The sequence below is a fragment of the Cynara cardunculus genome (assembly GCF_001531365.2).
Source record: "Cynara cardunculus var. scolymus isolate 2C chromosome LG 5, CcrdV1, whole genome shotgun sequence".
NCBI lineage: Eukaryota > Viridiplantae > Streptophyta > Magnoliopsida > Asterales > Asteraceae > Cynara > Cynara cardunculus.
In genome coordinates this window covers 4,492,397-4,512,838 of record NC_037532.1, presented here as the reverse complement: position 1 = coordinate 4,512,838, position 20,442 = coordinate 4,492,397, and the positions used below count along the sequence as shown (strand labels likewise).

Here is a 20,442-nt window from a genome sequence, read left to right as displayed (position 1 = left end):
ATTTTAAAATATAAAAAATCTAAAATATAATTAGAATAATTATCGAGTTCTAACAAAATAAATAATTCTTATATTTATAAAAAAAATACATTATTATACCAAATATAAATTACTTCGTTATTGTATCTAAATTAAATTATAAAAAAATTGAATTAAAAAATTACACAAAAAAATGAAACTTTTTAAATAATTAATTTAATACTAATATCGATATATTTTTGTCAAAATTTTATGATATCTTCAAACTTATATTTTATTCAAAAATAAAAACATCATCGTTTTATCAAAATCATATACGATTATATTATAACATCGATTGAGATAAAAAATAAAATAAAATATTAAAATTAAGATATATATCTCAATAAAATAAATGGTATTGTTTTTGGATAACGGATATTCGGATAAGGCCAATTTATGATGCAAAGGCCCAAGGGAAACCACTGAAGCGAATTGATGGTTCGAACTCATTCCGCCATCTGGAGTGTGGACCGCTCGACCCCACCAACTACTCCCGAATCACGCCTATTCCCAACTCCATTAACACCATCAAGCTCGACTCGACTATCCCCTACTCCCTGGTTCCTATCCCCAACTCCTCCCCATTCCAGTCATTCTACAAAAAGAAACTATGTTATACCTAATTTTTATTCTTTAATTTTGAATTTAACCCATCTGGGTTCTCTTCTAATTCATAGATTGCTAATAACATTCAGAATGGGAACTGGTTCATCAATGAATCTTGATTCGACCTCCCATGGCATCGGAGAAGATCATGCCGGCGGTCAACTCTATGTATCTCTCAAGATGGAAAATTACAGCCCCAGAGGAGACCTTGTTCCTCATGTCTACGGCTCTGGCCCTCTCGTTGGCTCTTGGGATGCCTCCAAAGCTGTAATTCTTGCCTTTCTTACTCCTTGTTCTTCACCAATAACTTCTTGTTTACTGTTTTTGTTCAACGATTTTGATCACTCGTCTTGTGTTTAGCTATACCATGTATATTCTCTACTTCAATACCCATGTTTTAATTTTTGTTATTTTTTTTCTATTAGCTTCCAATGGAGCGCGAGTCAACCTCAATGTGGGAATTAAGTTTTGTTGTTCCTCCTAATCATGGTACTGTTTGATTTCTTGTTCTTTGTTTTTATCATCACTTTGTTCTCAAAGCCCCAATTTTGATTTCATTTTTTTTATGGTCGAACCGATGAATTCAATCTGTGAAGTTATTATGATTTATGTTTTGAGGAAAAAAAACTAAAGAACCACATTAAACCTTATAACAAACACTATAGAAAGATAAACCAAACCAACCTAGTATATCCCATTTGAAAGTAGGGTCTGAGAGGGGTAGGATGTACACAGACATTATCTCGACCACTGCCCTGTGGCAAATTTAATGGTGTCTGGCAAAGATAGAGATAGATCATGTAAACATGAATATAGTACAACTAGTGAAAGCATATGTAGCAATGACACAAACTAGCAAGTAGGTAAGGGGCTGTTTGGTTGGTTTTCTTTTTCCGTTAAGTCCTGCATGGATAGATGATTGTGTGGATTAATCTCTGTATAGAGGGGAGGGTTTTTGTTTGGGAGGCTTTTTTTCATAGATGGAAGGAGCGTATTTTTAGTTGGGAGTGGCAGGATTGGAAAAACTTTGCTTTCTGCATAAAGCTCCCCCTAGAAGCTTACCAAATAAGCCACTTTCTATACATTAAGCCACTACCAAATAGCCATGTATAGCTGACCGAATAAGCTGCGAGTCATATTAAGTTCATTAAGCTGTTAAGAAACAGACCCTAAATCAAGTAAGCAGGAATAATTGTATGTTTGCAGCAATTTTACCAAGTAGAATGGTTTGAAAAGTTGAAAACACATCTAAAATATTAGACAACTTGATTATAGAAATGAACTACCCAAAACTGGAGGATGGGTGTTTGATAGAATCACTAATAACACCAATATTTCTTATCTTTTTAGAAACATTGGACTTCAAGTTCTTATTGAAGTCAAAGAATAACAACGGACCATGCATAGTGGAGGAGGGTCCAATCAGGCAGTTCATGGGTGGGGCCTTGCAAGGGGTTGCGAGGTTGGCTCTGTTTCGGCTAACCGCTGAGGAGGTTCTTGAGTACCGGGTGTGTATTACGGCTGACAGGGTGTCACCCTTTGATCTTGCTGCTAGTTGGAGAGCTTATCAAGAAAATCTTGAACCCTCAACTGTTCGTGATATTCCTGATGTTAGTATAAATGCATTGCCTGAGGGTGAGGAGGTATGTGTATGAATCTTGCTGCTTTCTTCTAATGATTAACATTGGGAAACTGCTTATTTTGTGTAACGTACTTTAGTCTAAATGTTTGAGATATCACATCCGAGGTTCCAAAATGAAGGTTTTGAAAGCACGTTACATAAGATAGGATTCAGATCAGAGTACGTTTCATTTTCATGCAATTTGCCCAACATTTAACCTGTGATCGTTTAAAATGGGTGTGTGATGAACGTCTAATAAATTCTTTGTTTCGTAAATTTTTTACTCAGAATGGCTCTTCAACAAGTTTGGATCTTGATCTTGAACAATATGTGGTTCCAACACCACCAACTTCTCTGGTATATGCTGCTAACTTGACAGAGACTCCAAGATGTTTGCAGCATGGCAGGGGGGTTACCAAAGGCGATGGTTCAGAAAAGGGTGTGGGTGTATCCGTTGATCGACCCCCAACTATAAAGGTTACTTTTTGGTCATATATTAAGCCTATGATGTTCTAAACCTGAAATCACATGCTCTACTCTGGTACAGACCCTTTTATTCAAAGAAGGGCCAAGTTTTGCGACCATACTTCTTGATTACTTCCTAATTTGGCATTAACAAATAATACTTGATGTTTAATAAGTTGTTTTTACCAGTTTTTTTTTATCATATGATTTATAATATAGTATAGATAGGATGATGGTAATACATCATCTTCTGAGTCTTATTACTTATCCATACAAGTGATTATGGCATTTAAACAGGAAAGGGAAGTTGTCGTTCAGGAAAAGGAATCAGATTCTCCTAAAGTGTACTATAGTCCTGGCATGGTTGAATCAAAGTCTGTAGGTACGTTCTCAGTGGTACAGAAGCAAGATGGTCAGAAAGGACTTCTTGTTGATAGAGGCGTGGGATCTTCTCGGTTAGTGAAATCTGCGAGTGCAACCACCTTGCCTGATTCAGAAGCCAAGGTTTGTACAAAACCATCTTTGTAAGGCCACATTTGGCAACCATACGCTAGCTTCTTTTTGGAGCTCATTGAAAAAGCCCTGTTTGGTTAGTCATAAGTTAGCTTCTTGAAAAAAGGCCCCGTTTGGTTAGCTATAAGTTAGCTTTTTTGATAAAAGACCCTGTTTGGTTAGCCGTAAGCTAGCTTTTTGAAAATCTACTTCAAGTAGCGTTTCCATAAGCTTTGCGGGATTTTTTTTTCCATTTTTCCAATTATGTCCCTTATATTTTTCCATGTCAACATTAATTTACATTGTCATCTATCGTACCAGGCTCAGCTAGTTGTTACCAAACATGACTAGTTTAGCTTTTCAGCTAACAGCCGGCTTATCAGCTAGTTTGCCAAACATAGCCTAACTGCATGAAGATATATCTTAGACCTTTTATGGTTTTGGTTGTCCTCTAAATTTGTAACATATGAAACTGTTAGAACTCAATGCCGGCTGCTGCTGGAGCTGTTGCAGCTGCAGCCGTTGCTGATCAAATGCTTGGACCCAAAGAAGATATGCATCTGGCAATTGTCTTGGTACCCCCCTGATGACCTCCTTTATCGTTCAGTACCTTTCTTGATTCTTTATTACAAATATTTCTGAAATGTTCGATACTTTTGGTAGGTTGGCTTGCCAGCTCGTGGCAAAACTTTTACCGCTGCTAAACTTACAAGATATCTCCGCTGGTTAGGTCACGACACGAAACACTTCAATGTTGGAAAGGTGATTGCTTTTTTGCATTATATTCTTTTCGTCGTCCATTGGAACCTATGGAAGCACGGAAAATAGTCTGATCGGTTTTTCTTGGTGCAACAGTATCGACGGCTTAAGCATGGAGCCAACCTGGTACATCTGATTTTCTTGAAATGTGCTTTAGAGGACTGGTTCAAGAGAGAATCCCCAAAAAGGAGAACAAGTGAACCCCTATCAACCGTTGGATCTAGAAAATGGATGGCCTAGATTCAAATGTAACTGATCCTGTTATTTACAACTGTTGGATTGAAATAGATGGATGGTTCGAATTGGTTCCCTTGTTCTCCCTTTTTAGTGTTCTGTCTTGAACCCACCCTTTTTGATGTTTATAGAAGCCAAACCATTCTAGCAGTAACGTTGATAGATCCATATCACTGATGCAGTGTGCTGATTTTTTCCGGGGTGACAATCCTGAAGGCATGGAGGCTCGGAATGAGGTGAATGCCATTAAAAGTTTTGTCTTTTATGAGGTTAATTTGTTTTTTTTTACTTTAAGCGGCACTAATTTATGTTAAAACCTCCAATTTTGAGATCTTTGTGGTAGTCGTATACTCGTTTGACCATATTGTTATTATTTTATCCGTTCCATTATTTAACATTCTATGGTACACTGTATTTGTCTTCATGGAAACGATCGCTCTACTCTTTGGGGGTAGAGGTCAAGTCTGCTTTCATCTAACCCCTCCCAGACCCTACTTTCTAGTTGGATTTATTGGGTCCGTTTGGTTTGATATAATGGTACACTGTATTGACATCTTTCTTTGCAAATAGTTTTAATACATCACGTGCTACTAGGTAGCCGCTCTGGCAATGGACGACATGATAGCCTGGATGCATGAAGGTGGCCAGGTAAGTCCTATCTTTTTTGAAGACCCAAGAAACGTTACACAAAGCAGACCACAAACTAGGAGGGGTGCGTGTTGATGCACCCCTGGTTCATGGAGAAACCCACAAGTTTGGGGTTCGAGTATGGACATTTAGGTCACTTGTGACCCTTTGGTTTTTCCGGTTATTGAGAAGGGTTACGGTTGAATGTAGGTAGGAATATTTGATGCCACAAACAGCACTAGCCAGCGAAGGAATATGCTTATGAAGATGGCAGAAGGCAAATGCAAGGTAATTTTTCTGGAATTTGTGGGTGTGCGGACCCATTTGCGTGCACCTCGAGTAATCCTGTGGGGCCCGATGATACCAGTCAGGAAAATCCCAGTGGCCCTGTTTAGACTGGCAACCTATGATCTTATTAGGGGCTCCTCGGCTTCTGATTTTCTTAATGGTTTTCGATACAGATCATCTTTTTGGAAACGATATGTACTGATCCACAGATTATTGAAAGAAACATTCGGCTTAAGATTCAACAGAGTCCTGATTATGCAGAAGAGTAAAGTCGCTCACTAGAACTATCACGTTGTTTCTGTTAGAAACTTGTGTAAAATAGACTAAACCGTATATAAATATATATCTACAGGCCGGATTTCGAAGCCGGATATCAGGACTTCAAAAGGCGACTCGATAATTACGAAAAGGTAGTCTTTTGAACCATACTTTCTTTACTATGTTCCTTTTCGTGATCGTATATGCCATTTGCCATGTTCTCCATTCTTCGTATTGTGGGTCCCATCTTTATTTCTTCGCATATCAAGCAAACAGGACCCCATAACTCATCTTTATCCCTCGCCCGTGTCATAAATAGGACAACAAGATGAAAATAGATGACGAAAATGAGTAAATCCAATAACTTTTTTTCCCTTTTTGGTGCAAGATGTATGAGCCGGTGAATGAAGGTTCATATATCAAAATGATCGATATGGCTAGCGGCCAAGGCGGGCAGATAGAAGTAAGTTGTCTTCATGTTGTTTAGAATTTATAACGGCATGTTTTATTAGTGATTGAAAATAAAAATGCGATATCCCATTTGGAGATGGGATATTATGCAGACCTGACATCTATTCCACACAGTATCCGCTAGAAAATGAATGCACGCGTCTGTTCCTTTTAAACTTACCAACAGATTTCTAATTTTTCAGGTGAATAATCTAGGTGGTTACCTTCCTGGGCGTATCGTGTTTTTCTTGGTATGTCACTGAAGTTATTGTCATATTCCTCTTTCTCCAAAGTAGAGTTTCATCTCGTGTTTTTTCAGCTAATCTTTATTTTTCCGTTTAAATTGTATGAATGTACATGTAGAGAGCATAAATACTCGCACTTTGTATATTGTTAAATTTGCTCGAATAAAAAACAAAAGGATTGCATAAAAAAGGATAATTTATCACAAATCAAAGATACTTTTGCTAACTTTTATTTGACTAAATTGTGTCTTAATAGATCAAGATAATTTTCAGGTGAATACGCATCTTACTCCCCGTCCGATTTTGCTTACGAGGCATGGAGAGAGTCGTGATAACGTGAGGGGAAGAATAGGTGGTGACACTGTTTTGAGGTTTGTTCTTTCTGCTGATAAGCATGATTACTTTCTGCTTGCATCCGGGATATTCGGGCTTCGCCAGCAAAAAGAGCCCGTGTGAAAATGAGCCTGATCGGGCTTTTTTGGGCCAGGCTTTAACCAGGCCTTGAAAAAGTACATGGTCCGATTAGGCTTTTGGCCGAGCCTTGGAGCTTGGGCTTTTTTGTACATCTCTAATCTGAGCTATGATATAAATTGGTGGTTCTCGAGCTAGTTTGAGTAATATATTCGACTTGGTTAACAGTGGGCAAGGCGAGGTTTATGCAAAGAAACTTTCTAACTTTGTGGAGAAGCGACTCAAGAATGAACGAGCTGCTTCTGTAAGAATTCTTCTTGATACATTTTGCTATTTGATTTGAATGTTCTGTTTTACAAGCTTCCATTTAAGGAAATATAGCTCGATCATGAAAGTATGTAATATTGATGCTTTCTGAATATAGAAAGCAGCCCATTTTACATCCAAAATCAAAAGTCCGACTCCATATATGCTTCGAGCTCCTTACTTTTTACTTCCACTCATGGTAGTATCAGCTAATAGCTAGCTTTTCAGCTAGTTTGCCAAACGTGGCCTAAATCATGGCTCCTTACACTCATAACAGTTTTTTAGCTGACAGCTAGTTTTAGCCCACATCTAACAACTGGCTTTTCAGCCAACAACTAACTTATCAGGTAGTTTGTCAAACACAACCTTAATACTTGAACCATGGCTACTTAGGCTCATGGTAGCTTTTCAGCCAACAACTAACTTATCATCTAGTTTTGTCAAACATGACCTTAATACTTGAACCATGGCTACTCAGACTCATGGTAGCTTTTCAGCAGGTATCTAGTTTTTCAGCTAACAACTAACTTATCAGCTAGCTTTTCAGCCAAACATGGCCTTAATACTCGCACCATAGCTACTTAGACTCATGGTAGCTTTTCAGCCGACAGCTAGTTTTTCAGCCGACAACTAGCTTATCAGCTTGTTTGCCAAACAAGGCCTTAACACTCAACCATGGCTGATCTCCGTGTTCTTGGTGTTGCTTAGATATGGACAAGCACATTGCAGAGAACGATTTTGACCGCTAATCAAATCGTTGGATTCCCAAAGGTTAGCGTGAATACCGTGAGATTTACAAGATATCTTTGTGACTTGGTAGATCTTTGAGCGATCGCATGTTTGTTTACTAATTTTGATTTCCATATAGATACAATGGCGTGCACTTGATGAGATAAATGCGGGTGTATGCGATGGGATGACATACGAGGAAATAAAGAAAAATATGCCTGAGGAATACGAGTATGTTTTATCTCCAAACCTTATGCTTATTTATCTCTAAATTTTGCGGTCTTTTGTATATGTGAACGGGTCTTTATCCCCAAGCAATATCGTTCTGCGTACATCCCACCTACCAAACCTTACTGTCGGGTGTGACATACTGGGTGCGTCTGATTTGATTTGCGTATTTTTGATTTAATTGAAGGTCACGGAAGAAGGATAAATTGAGGTATCGGTATCCTCGTGGAGAGTCTTATTTGGATGTGATACAAAGGTTTGTTGATGAACCATCGTTATCGATATTCGAGTTTTATTTTTAATATGCATAACGAGACTCTCGATTTATTGCAGGTTGGAGCCCGTGATCATCGAGCTTGAACGGCAACGGGCTCCTGTCGTAGTAGTATCTCACCAGGTATACTTTTAACTTTTGTTTTGTAAGTTGAGGGGTTTCACAAAAACAGGCTGTGAGGGAAAAGTCGGTCTACATCCCACCTTAAGGACTATGTCTCTCTACATCCCAACTTGAGGGCCTGTTTGTTAGCAGCTTAATGAGCTTAATGAGACTCACAACTTATTCGATCAACCATAGATGACTGTTTGGTAGTGGCTTAATGACATAGAAAGGGACTTGTTCAATAAGCTTTTAGGGAGAGCTTTATGCAGAAAACCAAGTATTTCCAAACCTGTCCATTTGAATTAAAAAACACTCCTTTCCATCTATGAAAAAACCTTCCCAAACAAAAATCTTCCCGATCTATATAGACAGATTAATCCCTACAAGACTTAATGGAAAACCAACCAAACAACCCCTTAGATCCCCTTTTTATGTGGGATATACTGGCTTCATTTGATTTGGGTTTTTTTTTCAGGCGGTTTTGAGAGCATTATATGCGTATTTTGCTGATCGACCGTTGAAAGAAATTCCGCACATAGAGGTAACAACACGAACACGTGCATGCGTGCGCACACACACACACACGGATACTGACATGAATGTTGCGGTTTTCAGATGCCGTTGCATACGATAATAGAGATACAAATGGGAGTCACCGGCGTCCAAGAGAAAAGATACAAGCTTATGGATTGATCAATCGTATTCAGCAAACGCTTAACGATCCATGATTTACTGATTGAAAACGAAACATTACAACAAACATTTGATTACTAAATAATTACCATCAATCAAAATACTTATTTCGTCACACTTTCCATATGTAGCACTTTCTTACCGTCTGTCACATCAAAAAATCAGTTTTTGTTCTGTCATGTCATGTTAGGTCACTATCATGTCATGTCAGCAAAAATGATGAATCTAAACTGATCGGAAAAGACGAAACTGATTGGGAAAGAGTTGATTTTTATAGAAACGCAATGTAGATGTCAGTTGTACATTACTATGATCGATTTAGGTGTGAAACTTCAAGCCCAAAGAGCAAGAATCGACATGGAAGTAGAGCCGAGAACTAAGGCTGCAAACGAGGTCTTTTTTAACCAAGTTTCTGAACTCATCAACTTATTATGAAAGAAATCGAGAGCGATGAGATCCACAAGACCCATGTATATGAGTATCCCTGAAGACAACGAACCCAAAAGACCTTCAAGGATCAATGCGTTCGGGCTGCTATCGTCATACCCTGTCACCGAGAACAAGATCATCCCCAACACGATCCCCATTGGCGTTGTCACCGCAAACATGGAGCACATGTAAGCTGTGGTTCCGAATCCAAATCCTGCCTGTATGTCAAAAAAAGACATCAAGTTTTGCATATTCGATTTTATACGGTTTAATAAAAATAACTCATGTTTAGGGCATGTATGTTTGGTACACAAAAGTGATTGGACTGGACTGGACAGTACACAATCCATAAATTAGTCTGTACAAACAACTTTATTCTTACATAACTCGATAAAAACCAACCAAACAACCTCAAAAGTCACTTTTATTTATCATTAAGCCATACTGACCGAGTATTCGGGTAAGCGTTTACCAATTCACATTACTCACTGGATAAATATGATAAGGATAAAAAAACTTATCCGGTAAGAGCGAGACAAGGACCAAGAGTCTTACCCGGTAAGTGAGGACGACAACTCTTACATGGTAAGCGCTTACCGAGTAAATTGTTGCATACAAAGTCGTTTCAGTGGACTAAAATCTTACCCGATAAATAATAATAGTGTTAAATTTTACCCGTAAACACTTATCGGATAAGTGTTTGGTAAACAATAATATTGTTGCCCCCTTATTTTGGTGGGGAAAAATGGATTTTTCTCTCAAAACTGAACCGCCACGTGATGGGCATACGGCCAAAAACCGTTGTCCGCTTCAGAAATGAATGCAAAATGGACGGTTGAGAGTAAAGCAAATGAATCAAGTAATTTCTAGAATGATCGGTGGCGGTGGTTTTACCTGAGCGATGCAACCGCCGAGGCCCATCCCTTCGAAGATCTGATGGAACGCCAACGCCGCCACCAACGGCTTAATCGTACACTTGTTCTGTGACATCCCCATCGTTACTCCGATGATCACCGAATGGAATATGATCCCTATCTCTAACACCTGAGAAACCATCTTCTGTTTCATCTTCACCATCTCATCCTCCTTCAACCGCCGTCTCTCCTCCTCCGCTTCCACCACCTCTATCTCCACCACGGATTTCTTCAATTCCTCACTCCCTCCAATCTGTGTGTAACCGGCAACCTCCTTATTTCCATTTCCATGTCCATGCCCGTGACTGTATCCATCAACATGCGATGTCGCCGTTAAATCCACTAACAGCGCCGTTAATACTCCGATCAAAGTAATCAGACCGGAGAACGGAAAGTCCTTCCATGGATGATGCGAAGAGACATGGCAATCCGCAAGTGCATCGAACGCATCGGGAAGCACATGAACAAGTGAGGTCGATAAAATGACTCCGGCAGCGAAACATTTAATAACCAAAATCGCCTTATCGTATAGAGGCTTGCCATGAAAGAGACGAGCGAGCATCACCGGCGCCGATATACCAACAACGCTTGTGAAGAATATAACGAACATGGAAATGAGCTTGAGCGTCGCCGCCGCATCGCCGTCGCGACATGCGATCGTTCTGGCGGTGTCTGCGGCACACAAAGTCATGATAATTTGGGGGAAATTGTACTGGTGGGGGTATTGAAGATGAGGATTTCACCTTCAATTTGGATATCTTAGTCAGGATTCCATTTTAGAGATGTAGAAATTCAGGGTTGCGTTAATGCGTGGAATTGTTAGAGCAATCAGACAATAACACAACACTATGCCATCCTATGATTTCCACCAACTTTTGTGGCTCATTCAGCATGCATCCTTCATCTTTTACAAGTTACATTTCACTACCCTCTAGTTTCAGAAAAATATGGATATACCGGTTTCTAATGATCACAAATTCAACACAACATTGTACTTCCTCCGTCCCAAATTAAATGGCCATTCATCAAAATTTCACCGGGTGTCACTTATCTTACCAATGAGTATGGTAAAGACTGAGAATTTTATCCAGTAAAAAACATAACAAGGACTAATAATCTTACCCGGTAAGTGATGGAAAATACTATTATCTAGTAAGCATTTACTAGGTAAATGACGCTTATGTCAATCCATTTTGTTGGTCGAGAATGTTAGCTGATAAGGTAAGTGAAAGTGATGACTCTTGTCAGTAATCATTTATCTGGTAAGCGTTTCGTAAACGGCTACTAATTAAGTGTCCAAGCTTCTACTTTAGTTTGTCATAGAATAAGTGTTCACTTTTCCATTCTATCCTTAATTATAAGATGGATAAAGTGTTTTTTTTCTCTCTCTCTCTCTCTCTCTCTATAATCAAGAGTAAAAATGTCATTTAGTTACTTAAAAAGTGTAATAATTACACATTGCTAAAACCGTGTGTCATTTTCATTGTAGACTTTTATTTTGGGACGAAAAGAGTATATTTCAAGACTGTAATAGTTAACTTTAGTTTACAAGTGAAGTGAACTCAATAAATCTTTGAGATTTCATATCAGGACTATGATTTATGTAGCAATTAGATATGACAAGTGAAAGTCAAATAATAAGCTAAAATATAAGTTGGATTGTGCATAAACTAATCTAACCGTACCAACCTTGTACAAAGTTAGGGTTTACTGTATCTTTAGCAGATAAAAAGCATTTTCAGTAGAATTTTCAAAAAAATTTCCATCTCCAGAGAAAATTTCTTCAAAAAACCTAACCTACTCCTCTTTCAAACAAAAGAAGTAGAGAAGAGAAATCTTTGAAACAGTCATCAACTTTGTGGTTCATTTTAACTCGGGTCAAATTGGCGATACAAGAAATAATTTATTTGATTGTAACCGCACATCATTCGTTTCTATACGAGTCTATGTTGTAAAGAGGTTAAAAACATTGTTTTGCTTAGCTTTTGTGCAATTCCATAATGTTGAGGGTAGGATTTGTCATTTCGAAAAACATTAAGGGTTGTTACCGTAAGATGTACAATTAATAAAGGTGGGGTTCGGGTGCCTGATGACTAGCTCTTTCTTTATCATTTAACCTTTTCCTTTTTGTGTCCTTTCTTCTATTTATTGCTTTAATATCTTTTCTTTTGCGTTTTTTTTTTAAAAATGTAATATTTTTAAATTTGTATATTTAAACAAAAATTAATTATCAGTAATTTCAACGGGTTTCACATAAAACTTGTTTCGAGGACATCCATGTGAAATGACATTTTTAAGGTCCGTCAACGATTGATGCTAGCAGAGGGAGGGGGTCCGAGATCGAATCCGAGACCTGTCTTTTATTTGGATGCAATCACCTCACTCTTTTATCAACTAAGAAGCTATTTGACAATTGTTGAATGATTAAGAGACTCTTATGATATAGTACAAAATGAAATATAATTGTTTACAATAAAATTAGGGTGTTAAATGGTTAAAGGAGACGCATGATATAAAATCATTCACAGAGTTTTGAAACTATTTTTTTTTACCAAACAAAATTAACCTTTTAATGATTCAGATAATGTCTCTTAATGAAATTATAAAAAAAAAATGAAAAAACAATCTATAAGATACATGTAAAAGGCTTTTTGAGTTTATATGTTAATGAATCATTATAATATATTATTATAATTAATTGGTATGTAAAGTTCTTTTTGTTTATCTTATTAAATGGTATTTTAACTATTTAATTGTTAGTATTATCTATTAAAACTTGGGATCATGTGAGACCAAGAGTTTTTCATAAGATTCGTTCTCAACTATTGGATTAGATCTACAATCTGAACATTCATAATTACAAAATTGCCACGAGACTTCTCAATAATCATAAAATTGCTATCGTGCAACTTTAGACCATTATATCATTAGCTTATAAAGTTGATCAATGAATATAAATTGGTCTTACAGGTCTCACGAAAAACCCTTGGTACATCTGATTTTTGTTGGAGTATATGTTATTTAATTATCAATTAAAATGATTTTAAAAGATGGTAACAAAATGTCATGAATTAAAATAAATGCCATTATTGATTTATTAATGACTAACTATAATGCAAATATATATGGTATTTATTTAAAAACATATATTTACATTTATTTTACTTTATTTTTTTTATATGGACCACTTCGTGGATTCGTGTTAGCAAACACGCCATAATTTATTTTATTATACAATTAATATATCCATAAAAGAAAAGGTTACCATTGATCTGTTTAATTCTATAAATTATATTTATAAAAAAAAATGAGATTAAATATTTGTACAAAAGGATTTTGTAAGTGGAAATCTTTAATAATTATATTATATTTTCTTTAAAATAAAGTCTTTAATTTTTTTTACAATTTTAAAATTAACTATATTATTAAAATATTTAATCATTTAATAAAACATTATTTCTCTTTCCTAAACATTTATATTCAATACTTCTTATCGTTGGGAAAATATAAAATAAGAATTTTTCTCTTTATTTAGATATTTTATAATCTCGCTCCTATTTTCTCTATTTTATCATACAACAACATCGTAGCTGTTGGTAGGGGTGCTCATGAGTTGGGTTGAAGACATTTGAACAACCCAATCCAATGCTTGTGGTTTGAAAAATCTTAACCCAACCCAACCCAAACCAAAGTGCAACCCAACCCAACCCGATCCGTACAGGTTGGTCGGATTGATACTTTGGTATATTAAAATATTTTTCTAACCTTGAATATGTTATTTCTCTACTCATAATTTCTTTTTCATCATAAACCATTTGATACAACTTATTTATATTTATTACGTATATCACATTCAGTTAATTTTCTTAATTTACATATATATGTTCACAGTTACTGAATATATATACGAATGAGTATATAGAGATGTGAATAGATTGAAAATATGTGTATATGAAAAGCATACATGATAGTGTAATTGTCTAATGTATATATTAATAAAAATTCAACAATCATATTAAATCTAATAAATAAAAGGATATCGGGTTCATCGGGTTGAGTTCAAATAATAGTAACCTAATATCAACTCAATACCTATGGTTTGACAATTTTACAACTCGATTAGACATTGGGTTGTTTCGGGTTGGGTTATTTCGCGTTGGGTTGGGTTGGATTGATCGGGTTTTTGAGCACCCCCTAGCCGTTGGAGCAAAAAGTTGCTAAAATCTTTATTTTATCTATTTTAACATAGTTGCTAGAGATGTTCTTAGAAAAATAAACGATGAATCTTTCAATCACAATATTGGTGTGACATGTTGTGGAAAAATTTATGGGATGGGTACTAAGTCTTTAACATTTTCTATCGTTTAACAAGAAGTCAATAAACGAATCATCCATGTCAAATTTTCTTCGCTCTTCTAAATAGAAAGGCAAAAAAACTCGAGGCATATGGGTACGATCGATAGTCGTCGGTAGGTTACATTTATACGTTGAAAGAAACAATAAGAAAATTGAAATTATAATAAATGGTACATCGGTCTTCATAATTTGATGGTACGGCCCGTTTATTTGTAGGGGTATTGATGGTCTTCTCTGGACTGTTTAAGCCTTTTTAACATACCACACTGTAATGCTGTTTGAAATGAAGTATCCATACCAGTCAAATCATACCATAGAAATGCCGTCTAATTTGTCTAGATTTACACGGTTTGGACTGATTATGGGCCATAAAATTTAAACTATAAATAAATAAAACATATAGGTTAAAAGCGCAAGTGAAAGTAACGAATCGACCATACTCTGTAAGTAGTCCATTCATCATACATACCCCCAAATTGGTAACTGGTAATTGGTAAACTAAAGATGTGATACTTGAATTGAAAGAGCCCTAAATTGGTATCATTAAACTAAATTCTATTTTTATGTAAACTCTAAACCTAATAAATAATAATCACGCAAGAGATAACTGTAAGTTGTTCTGCATGCTGTAATAAACAAGAAGTTAAAGAGATAATTGTAAGTTGTCTTTTATCAAAGAATACCATAACCTTAAATATTATTGATTATAACATCTCGAAAATCCAAGATATTTTATGCAGAGTTGATATATTGTCTTCTTGTATTTATTCTCCTCTAGCTATCGCTTTGATTAACTTGTTACAGAGTTTATAACTTAAAACTGTAACTTTATGAAGGTTAAACATTGATCAGTAAAAAAGGAGGGATACTGCTTGTTGGCCATCTGATGATACCTCACTCTTGTCTTGCGCTATGCAACAATGATCCTCTACGTGGATTCAAAATGAAACATATGGGACAAAACGAAAGCAAATACAAAACAAACATCGCTCGACCTTAGCTGATATACATAAAGGTGTTGGCGTGGTTTGACTTGAGCCTGCAAAACTATCTGATAAGTCGACTTGTGTCGACTACATACATGACAAGAATCGACATAGGCTAGACGTGCGGTCGTGCACGGCTATAATGGGCCTTAATGAACTTAAAAAGCCCATCAATTTGTAATGGGTTTAAGTTCGCATGATGTTAGGAACAAAATTATAGCGTTTCTAGAGATCAAGAGAATTGACTTGTCCACTTTTTGTTCTAAAATTGACTTTTGATGTAAGACTATGATTAATGATAAGGTGATATTTTGTTAATTAGGATTTGATTTTTTATTAGGACGGTGATAGCTGATAATAGTACAGTTCAGAACAAGTACTGTGTAAACCGACAAAATATTAGGCTACAAATGATAGATATAGTCATTGATGGGATAATTATTCCACAAGTATTGTCCATATCGTTTTGAAAATATGGTTCGTGTCCTTATCAAAAGTCTAATATGACCACACGTAGTGGTCAATCACTTCAAGGCGGGATAGGTTATGCAATCAATTTTATCACAATATCGATCATGTTTCTTTTATTGTTAACCATCTTGTCAAAACACTGATTAATTTAAATTGTAGCTTGTGAACAAAGACAAAACAGTATAGGTCCTTGCGTGTTATTGTCATATAATTCTCGGTGTGTGAGTTATAAGAAAAAAATACCTTTGTTAATTTTTGGTTCAAATCTTTGCATTGCATGTTCAAAATTATGAAAAAGGTGACGTTGGATTCGTAAGATATGACAAATAATAAAAATATTGAAGTAGGATCAATTTAGAATGGTGTTGACGATATTAAATCAAATTGTATCTACTGAAGATGAAACCGATAGTTATTGCATGTTAAGTGTTTTTTTTTTTGGGGGGGGGGGGGGGGGGTTTGCAGAGGAGGGTTATATATTCGTGTAAAATTTTAAAAAGGATTTTGGTTCATAAAATGTTTTTGGAAGAGATCGAATCTATCAAAAGAAATTCGAATCTGAGGGTCAGGATTTAGAATAAAATAGAATCTGATTAAATCACATACTTAGTTGGGAAGTTGGGAGCGAAGGTAATGAAAATTAATCCATTCATTTGAACTCTTGGTTTTGTAAAATACAGTTTTAGCAAGGTTAACTGACAAATTTACTCTTTACTATTTGAATTATTATTTACTGTTTGAAATAATAATAACAACAAAACAATAATACTGGTTGTTATTGTCATAATTAATAATAATAGTAATACCAGTAGTAGTCGTTGTTTAATAATTATTATTGATTTCTATGAATATAAAATCATACAGGGTGAATGATGAAAGCAACAGATCCAAGATTTTTGTCGAGCCGTCATATCTTTAAAGTGGACTAGAGGTCTGCAAAATTGTCTGATATGTTTTTATGCAGATTCCACTTTTCAAAGAAAATTGAGTTTTTTTTGGCTGATTTGGAATGATTTTTAATTTTTTTGGTTGATGTTTCTTGTATTTTCTAATGTCATGTGGTACCCCCAAAGTGTAGCTTGTACACCTTTTAGTACCCCCAACGAAAAATTTACTTGGAAAAGTCAGTTGCACAGGTACATGGGACCCCGGTGAGGCTTCATAAATCCGCAGATGATCAATAATTTCTGTAGGTGGCGGAATTAAATTGCAACCAACCAACCAAACAAAATTTAGTCGAAGGAATACGTAATTCCAATCCCCTCAAATTCCGTCTAATTCCAATGAATCAAACAGACCCAAAGTCTTGAATACATTCCTTTGTTCACCAAAGAACTGCTTATCATAAATAACGTCATGGTTCAGGATGCACCATTTCAGTATGATCAACATGTGCTCATACAACCTTTACCAGTCACACCATTTGAAGCATTTTGGTGTGATCGTTGACCAGTACTTGCAACGAAAATCAGATCCCGAATAAAAGTCACTCAAAACAAGTGACATCTCACCTCTCTCCTAATTAAACGAAATCTACCACTATTCTAAACAATTCATGTTTCCTTCGACTAACATCCATATTCCATATCAGTTTTATGGCTTGCCAACGAACAAACCAGAACATGATACATCATACAAGTCGAACCTGTATTACTGTTAAATTAAAATCAGTATAATTCATGGATATATTATAAAATATATTAAAAAATAATAATTAGGTGGCATATATAGTCACAATCACACCTCTCTTGGATCTACAAAAAGAGGTGTTGTTTGTGGGATTCTTGTCAATTCATTAACACTTCCACTTTTCATAGGCTTTATGCACCACAAATCCTCTTGGCATGAAAGCAGCCTCCAATGGGGGATGTGAGGTCTCACCCTCTCATCATAACTCCCCACCTCAGTCACCACCATCTTGCAATCCGAACCACCCACTCGAGCCATGTTGTGCACATATTTACAAAGGGCTCGAACCATCTTCCCGGACCCCGGACCCTCTTGGTGCAACCCGTACAAGAAATAGAACCCAAATGGCTCGAAAAGATTCCGCAATAGCGTCGGCATGTTGAAGCACGCAAACGCAAATTTATCGACCACTTTCGACACCTTGGAGTACACCAAACACGAAACTGGTGCTTTCCCGATTCGTAGTTTGAATAAACCGCCACTATTCCAAACGCTTAGCATCGCCCAGTTCGTGGGTAAGTTACCGTTTTGCCCAAATTGATCGCATTCTCCTCGTTCACATGCCACCCAAGTGCCTAAACTTAGCTTGTTTCTAAGAACTTTATCGATATCTGCTGGGAAAAACTCCGTCAAACCCATAAAACGACGATATAAATACTCCGCATTCTCTTCGCTAATCTTAAAAATCTCGATTTTTGACGGCATTTTGAGGGGCCGGGATTTGACAGGATGAACGAGGATCGCGGGCGTCCGAAACTTGATGTACCGGAGTTTGTTTACAAAGAGATTAACCGAAGCATTGTTATCTTTCTCGGTTGCCATGTACGCATAGTCCACTTGGTTCCTGATGAACCATTCTTCCAAATGGCTCACGAGGGTCGAACCAATGCCTTTACGACGGTGCAGCGGTGCAACCCTTAGTCCCAAAATGTAGCCCACTTTAACCAAATCTTTCATAGTGACCACCTTGATCGAACCTTGAATAGCACCAATTAGCTCATGGTTCAACTCAGCAACCTACAAACACATACATACGTATAAAATGCCACTTTTTCTGAACCAGTGATATATAGATATATGAAGATTGTATGTATATACATGTACAAGTATACCAGCATGATGTACAATGGAGTATTGCGGATTCTAGAGATGGGGTCACCCATGGTATCAGTGAAAAGAAAGACATGTTGAGATGGCCCAACTTCACATCTTCTTTCAAGTAGTTCAACTCCAGCTCTATCAACACCTCCATCATACCTTCTTACCTTAATCTCCTCAAATGCCATTTTTGCAATTTACCAATTAATATATATATATATATATATATGTGTGTGTATATATATATATATACAGAGAGAGAGAGAGGGTTTAAGAGAGAACTCTAAAAAGATTAACGACAGTAGAATGTTTCATCTGTCAGATTAAAAAATAGATGGTTTAGATTCGAATGTAATTGATACTGTAATTTTGGATTAAAAAAAAGGTTAAAAAAGGATTGAGGAGGGGTTGAGGGGGAATATAGCTAAATTGTATATCAAGTACAAGTGTCTTGAAATCAAATGGGGAAAGGGGGTGTTGATTTATAAGGGGGGTAGGGGTATGCTTTCTTACAACCATCACTATCAAAACCAAAACTAAAGTACAATTTTATATCGGTTGGATATGAATCATTGTTATGTATATATAGACTTGAGATCATATGAGACTAAAGGTTTTTATGAGACCCGTAAGACCAATTCTCAACCTTTGCATTAAATCTACAATCTGAACATTCATAATCACAAAATTGCCACGAGACTTCTCAATAATCACAAAATTGTCACCATATAACTTTAGATCATTAGATCATTAGCTTATAAAGTTGATCAATAACATAAATTGGTCTTACGGGTTTCACGGAAAACCCTTGGTCTCAACTCAACCCTATATATATATATATATATATATATATATATATATATATGTTAAAGCATTTATTTTCTCAATAGTTTATTTAAAGAGTAAATCTTGAGTGTTTCATATAATTTTATATAGTATTAAAGTCAAGATTTGTTACTCACCCGTCTAGCTCTTTCTCGAGAATTTGGACAATATGTTTGTCTAGCCTTCGTTGGACGGGGGCGTGTTGGAGTCTTATATCGGCTAGGTTTAGACTATTTCTCTTCTTGGAACATCTATTCTTTTCTTAACGACTCTTTTGGAGAGTAAATCTAGGGCTCCATTGTTATTAATAGAAGGGTTGCAATCACGTGACTATATGAGAACAATGTCTTCATACACCTGCATTGCGTTCCTACACCTTTGTTTGTCTTCATTTACCTTCATCCACATACTTCTATCACTATACTCAAAATTTTGTTAGCCGATATGTAAAAGTTTATGAAGATAAAATTAAATGATGGTGGATGAAAGTCTGTGTTTTTTGTCAGCCATAAGATGAATATCTGTATTTTTTTATCAGTTATCAGATAAAAAAACAACTTATTCAAAGACTCAAAGGTGTTAAAAAGAATAATCGTGATGTGATCCCAAATCTTTACATAAATTAATATAATTACAATACCCTTTGTTGGAAAATGATTGTTAGTAGAACTTTACACATCAATTGCTTGAATTGTATTATAAACCGAACTTATTTGATAAATAAAAGATGAAATGTATAAAAATAATAAAAAGGTGGTGGACAAAAGGTGAATAATAATGGTGTATGTTTGTTTGTCTTTAGTGTTATATATATATATATATATATATATATATATATATATATATATATATATATATATAG

At 36.0% G+C, this 20,442-nt stretch overlaps 3 protein-coding genes across 4 annotated transcripts; 1 reads left to right on the top strand and 2 right to left on the bottom strand.

Annotated features, from left to right (window-relative positions):
- The first annotated feature begins 620 nt into the window (after positions 1 to 620).
- On the top strand, positions 621 to 8,938 carry LOC112512330 (6-phosphofructo-2-kinase/fructose-2,6-bisphosphatase-like). 2 transcript variants are annotated; one of them, XM_025118215.1, is made up of 23 exons: positions 621 to 894; positions 1,053 to 1,116; positions 1,978 to 2,270; positions 2,537 to 2,725; positions 3,011 to 3,217; positions 3,685 to 3,780; positions 3,869 to 3,967; positions 4,061 to 4,090; positions 4,381 to 4,434; positions 4,793 to 4,846; positions 5,036 to 5,113; positions 5,287 to 5,378; positions 5,466 to 5,523; positions 5,760 to 5,834; positions 6,025 to 6,072; positions 6,340 to 6,437; positions 6,706 to 6,781; positions 7,492 to 7,554; positions 7,652 to 7,743; positions 7,928 to 7,996; positions 8,074 to 8,137; positions 8,595 to 8,660; positions 8,735 to 8,938. In XM_025118215.1, the coding sequence occupies exons 1-23, from the start codon at positions 718 to 720 to the stop codon at positions 8,810 to 8,812; spliced, it is 2,220 nt and encodes a 739-aa protein (XP_024973983.1). In that variant the 5' UTR covers positions 621 to 717; the 3' UTR covers positions 8,813 to 8,938. The 2 variants fall into 2 exon arrangements, with proteins under 2 accessions (XP_024973983.1, XP_024973984.1); XM_025118216.1 differs by lacking the exon at positions 1,053 to 1,116 and having other exon boundaries at positions 842 to 894.
- A 124-nt stretch (positions 8,939 to 9,062) lies between these two features.
- On the bottom strand, positions 9,063 to 11,296 carry LOC112512331 (zinc transporter 6, chloroplastic). The gene is made up of 2 exons (XM_025118217.1): positions 10,136 to 11,296; positions 9,063 to 9,459 (listed from the first exon to the last, which is right to left on the bottom strand). Exons 1-2 carry the CDS (start codon positions 10,844 to 10,846, stop codon positions 9,145 to 9,147), a joined length of 1,026 nt encoding a protein of 341 aa, XP_024973985.1. The 5' UTR covers positions 10,847 to 11,296; the 3' UTR covers positions 9,063 to 9,144.
- Positions 11,297 to 17,705: 6,409 nt separating this feature from the next.
- Positions 17,706 to 18,943, bottom strand: LOC112512061 (probable N-acetyltransferase HLS1). Its single transcript, XM_025117857.1, has 2 exons — positions 18,770 to 18,943; positions 17,706 to 18,674 (listed from the first exon to the last, which is right to left on the bottom strand). Exons 1-2 carry the CDS (start codon positions 18,941 to 18,943, stop codon positions 17,706 to 17,708), a joined length of 1,143 nt encoding a protein of 380 aa, XP_024973625.1.
- Between the last annotated feature and the right edge of the window lie 1,499 nt (positions 18,944 to 20,442).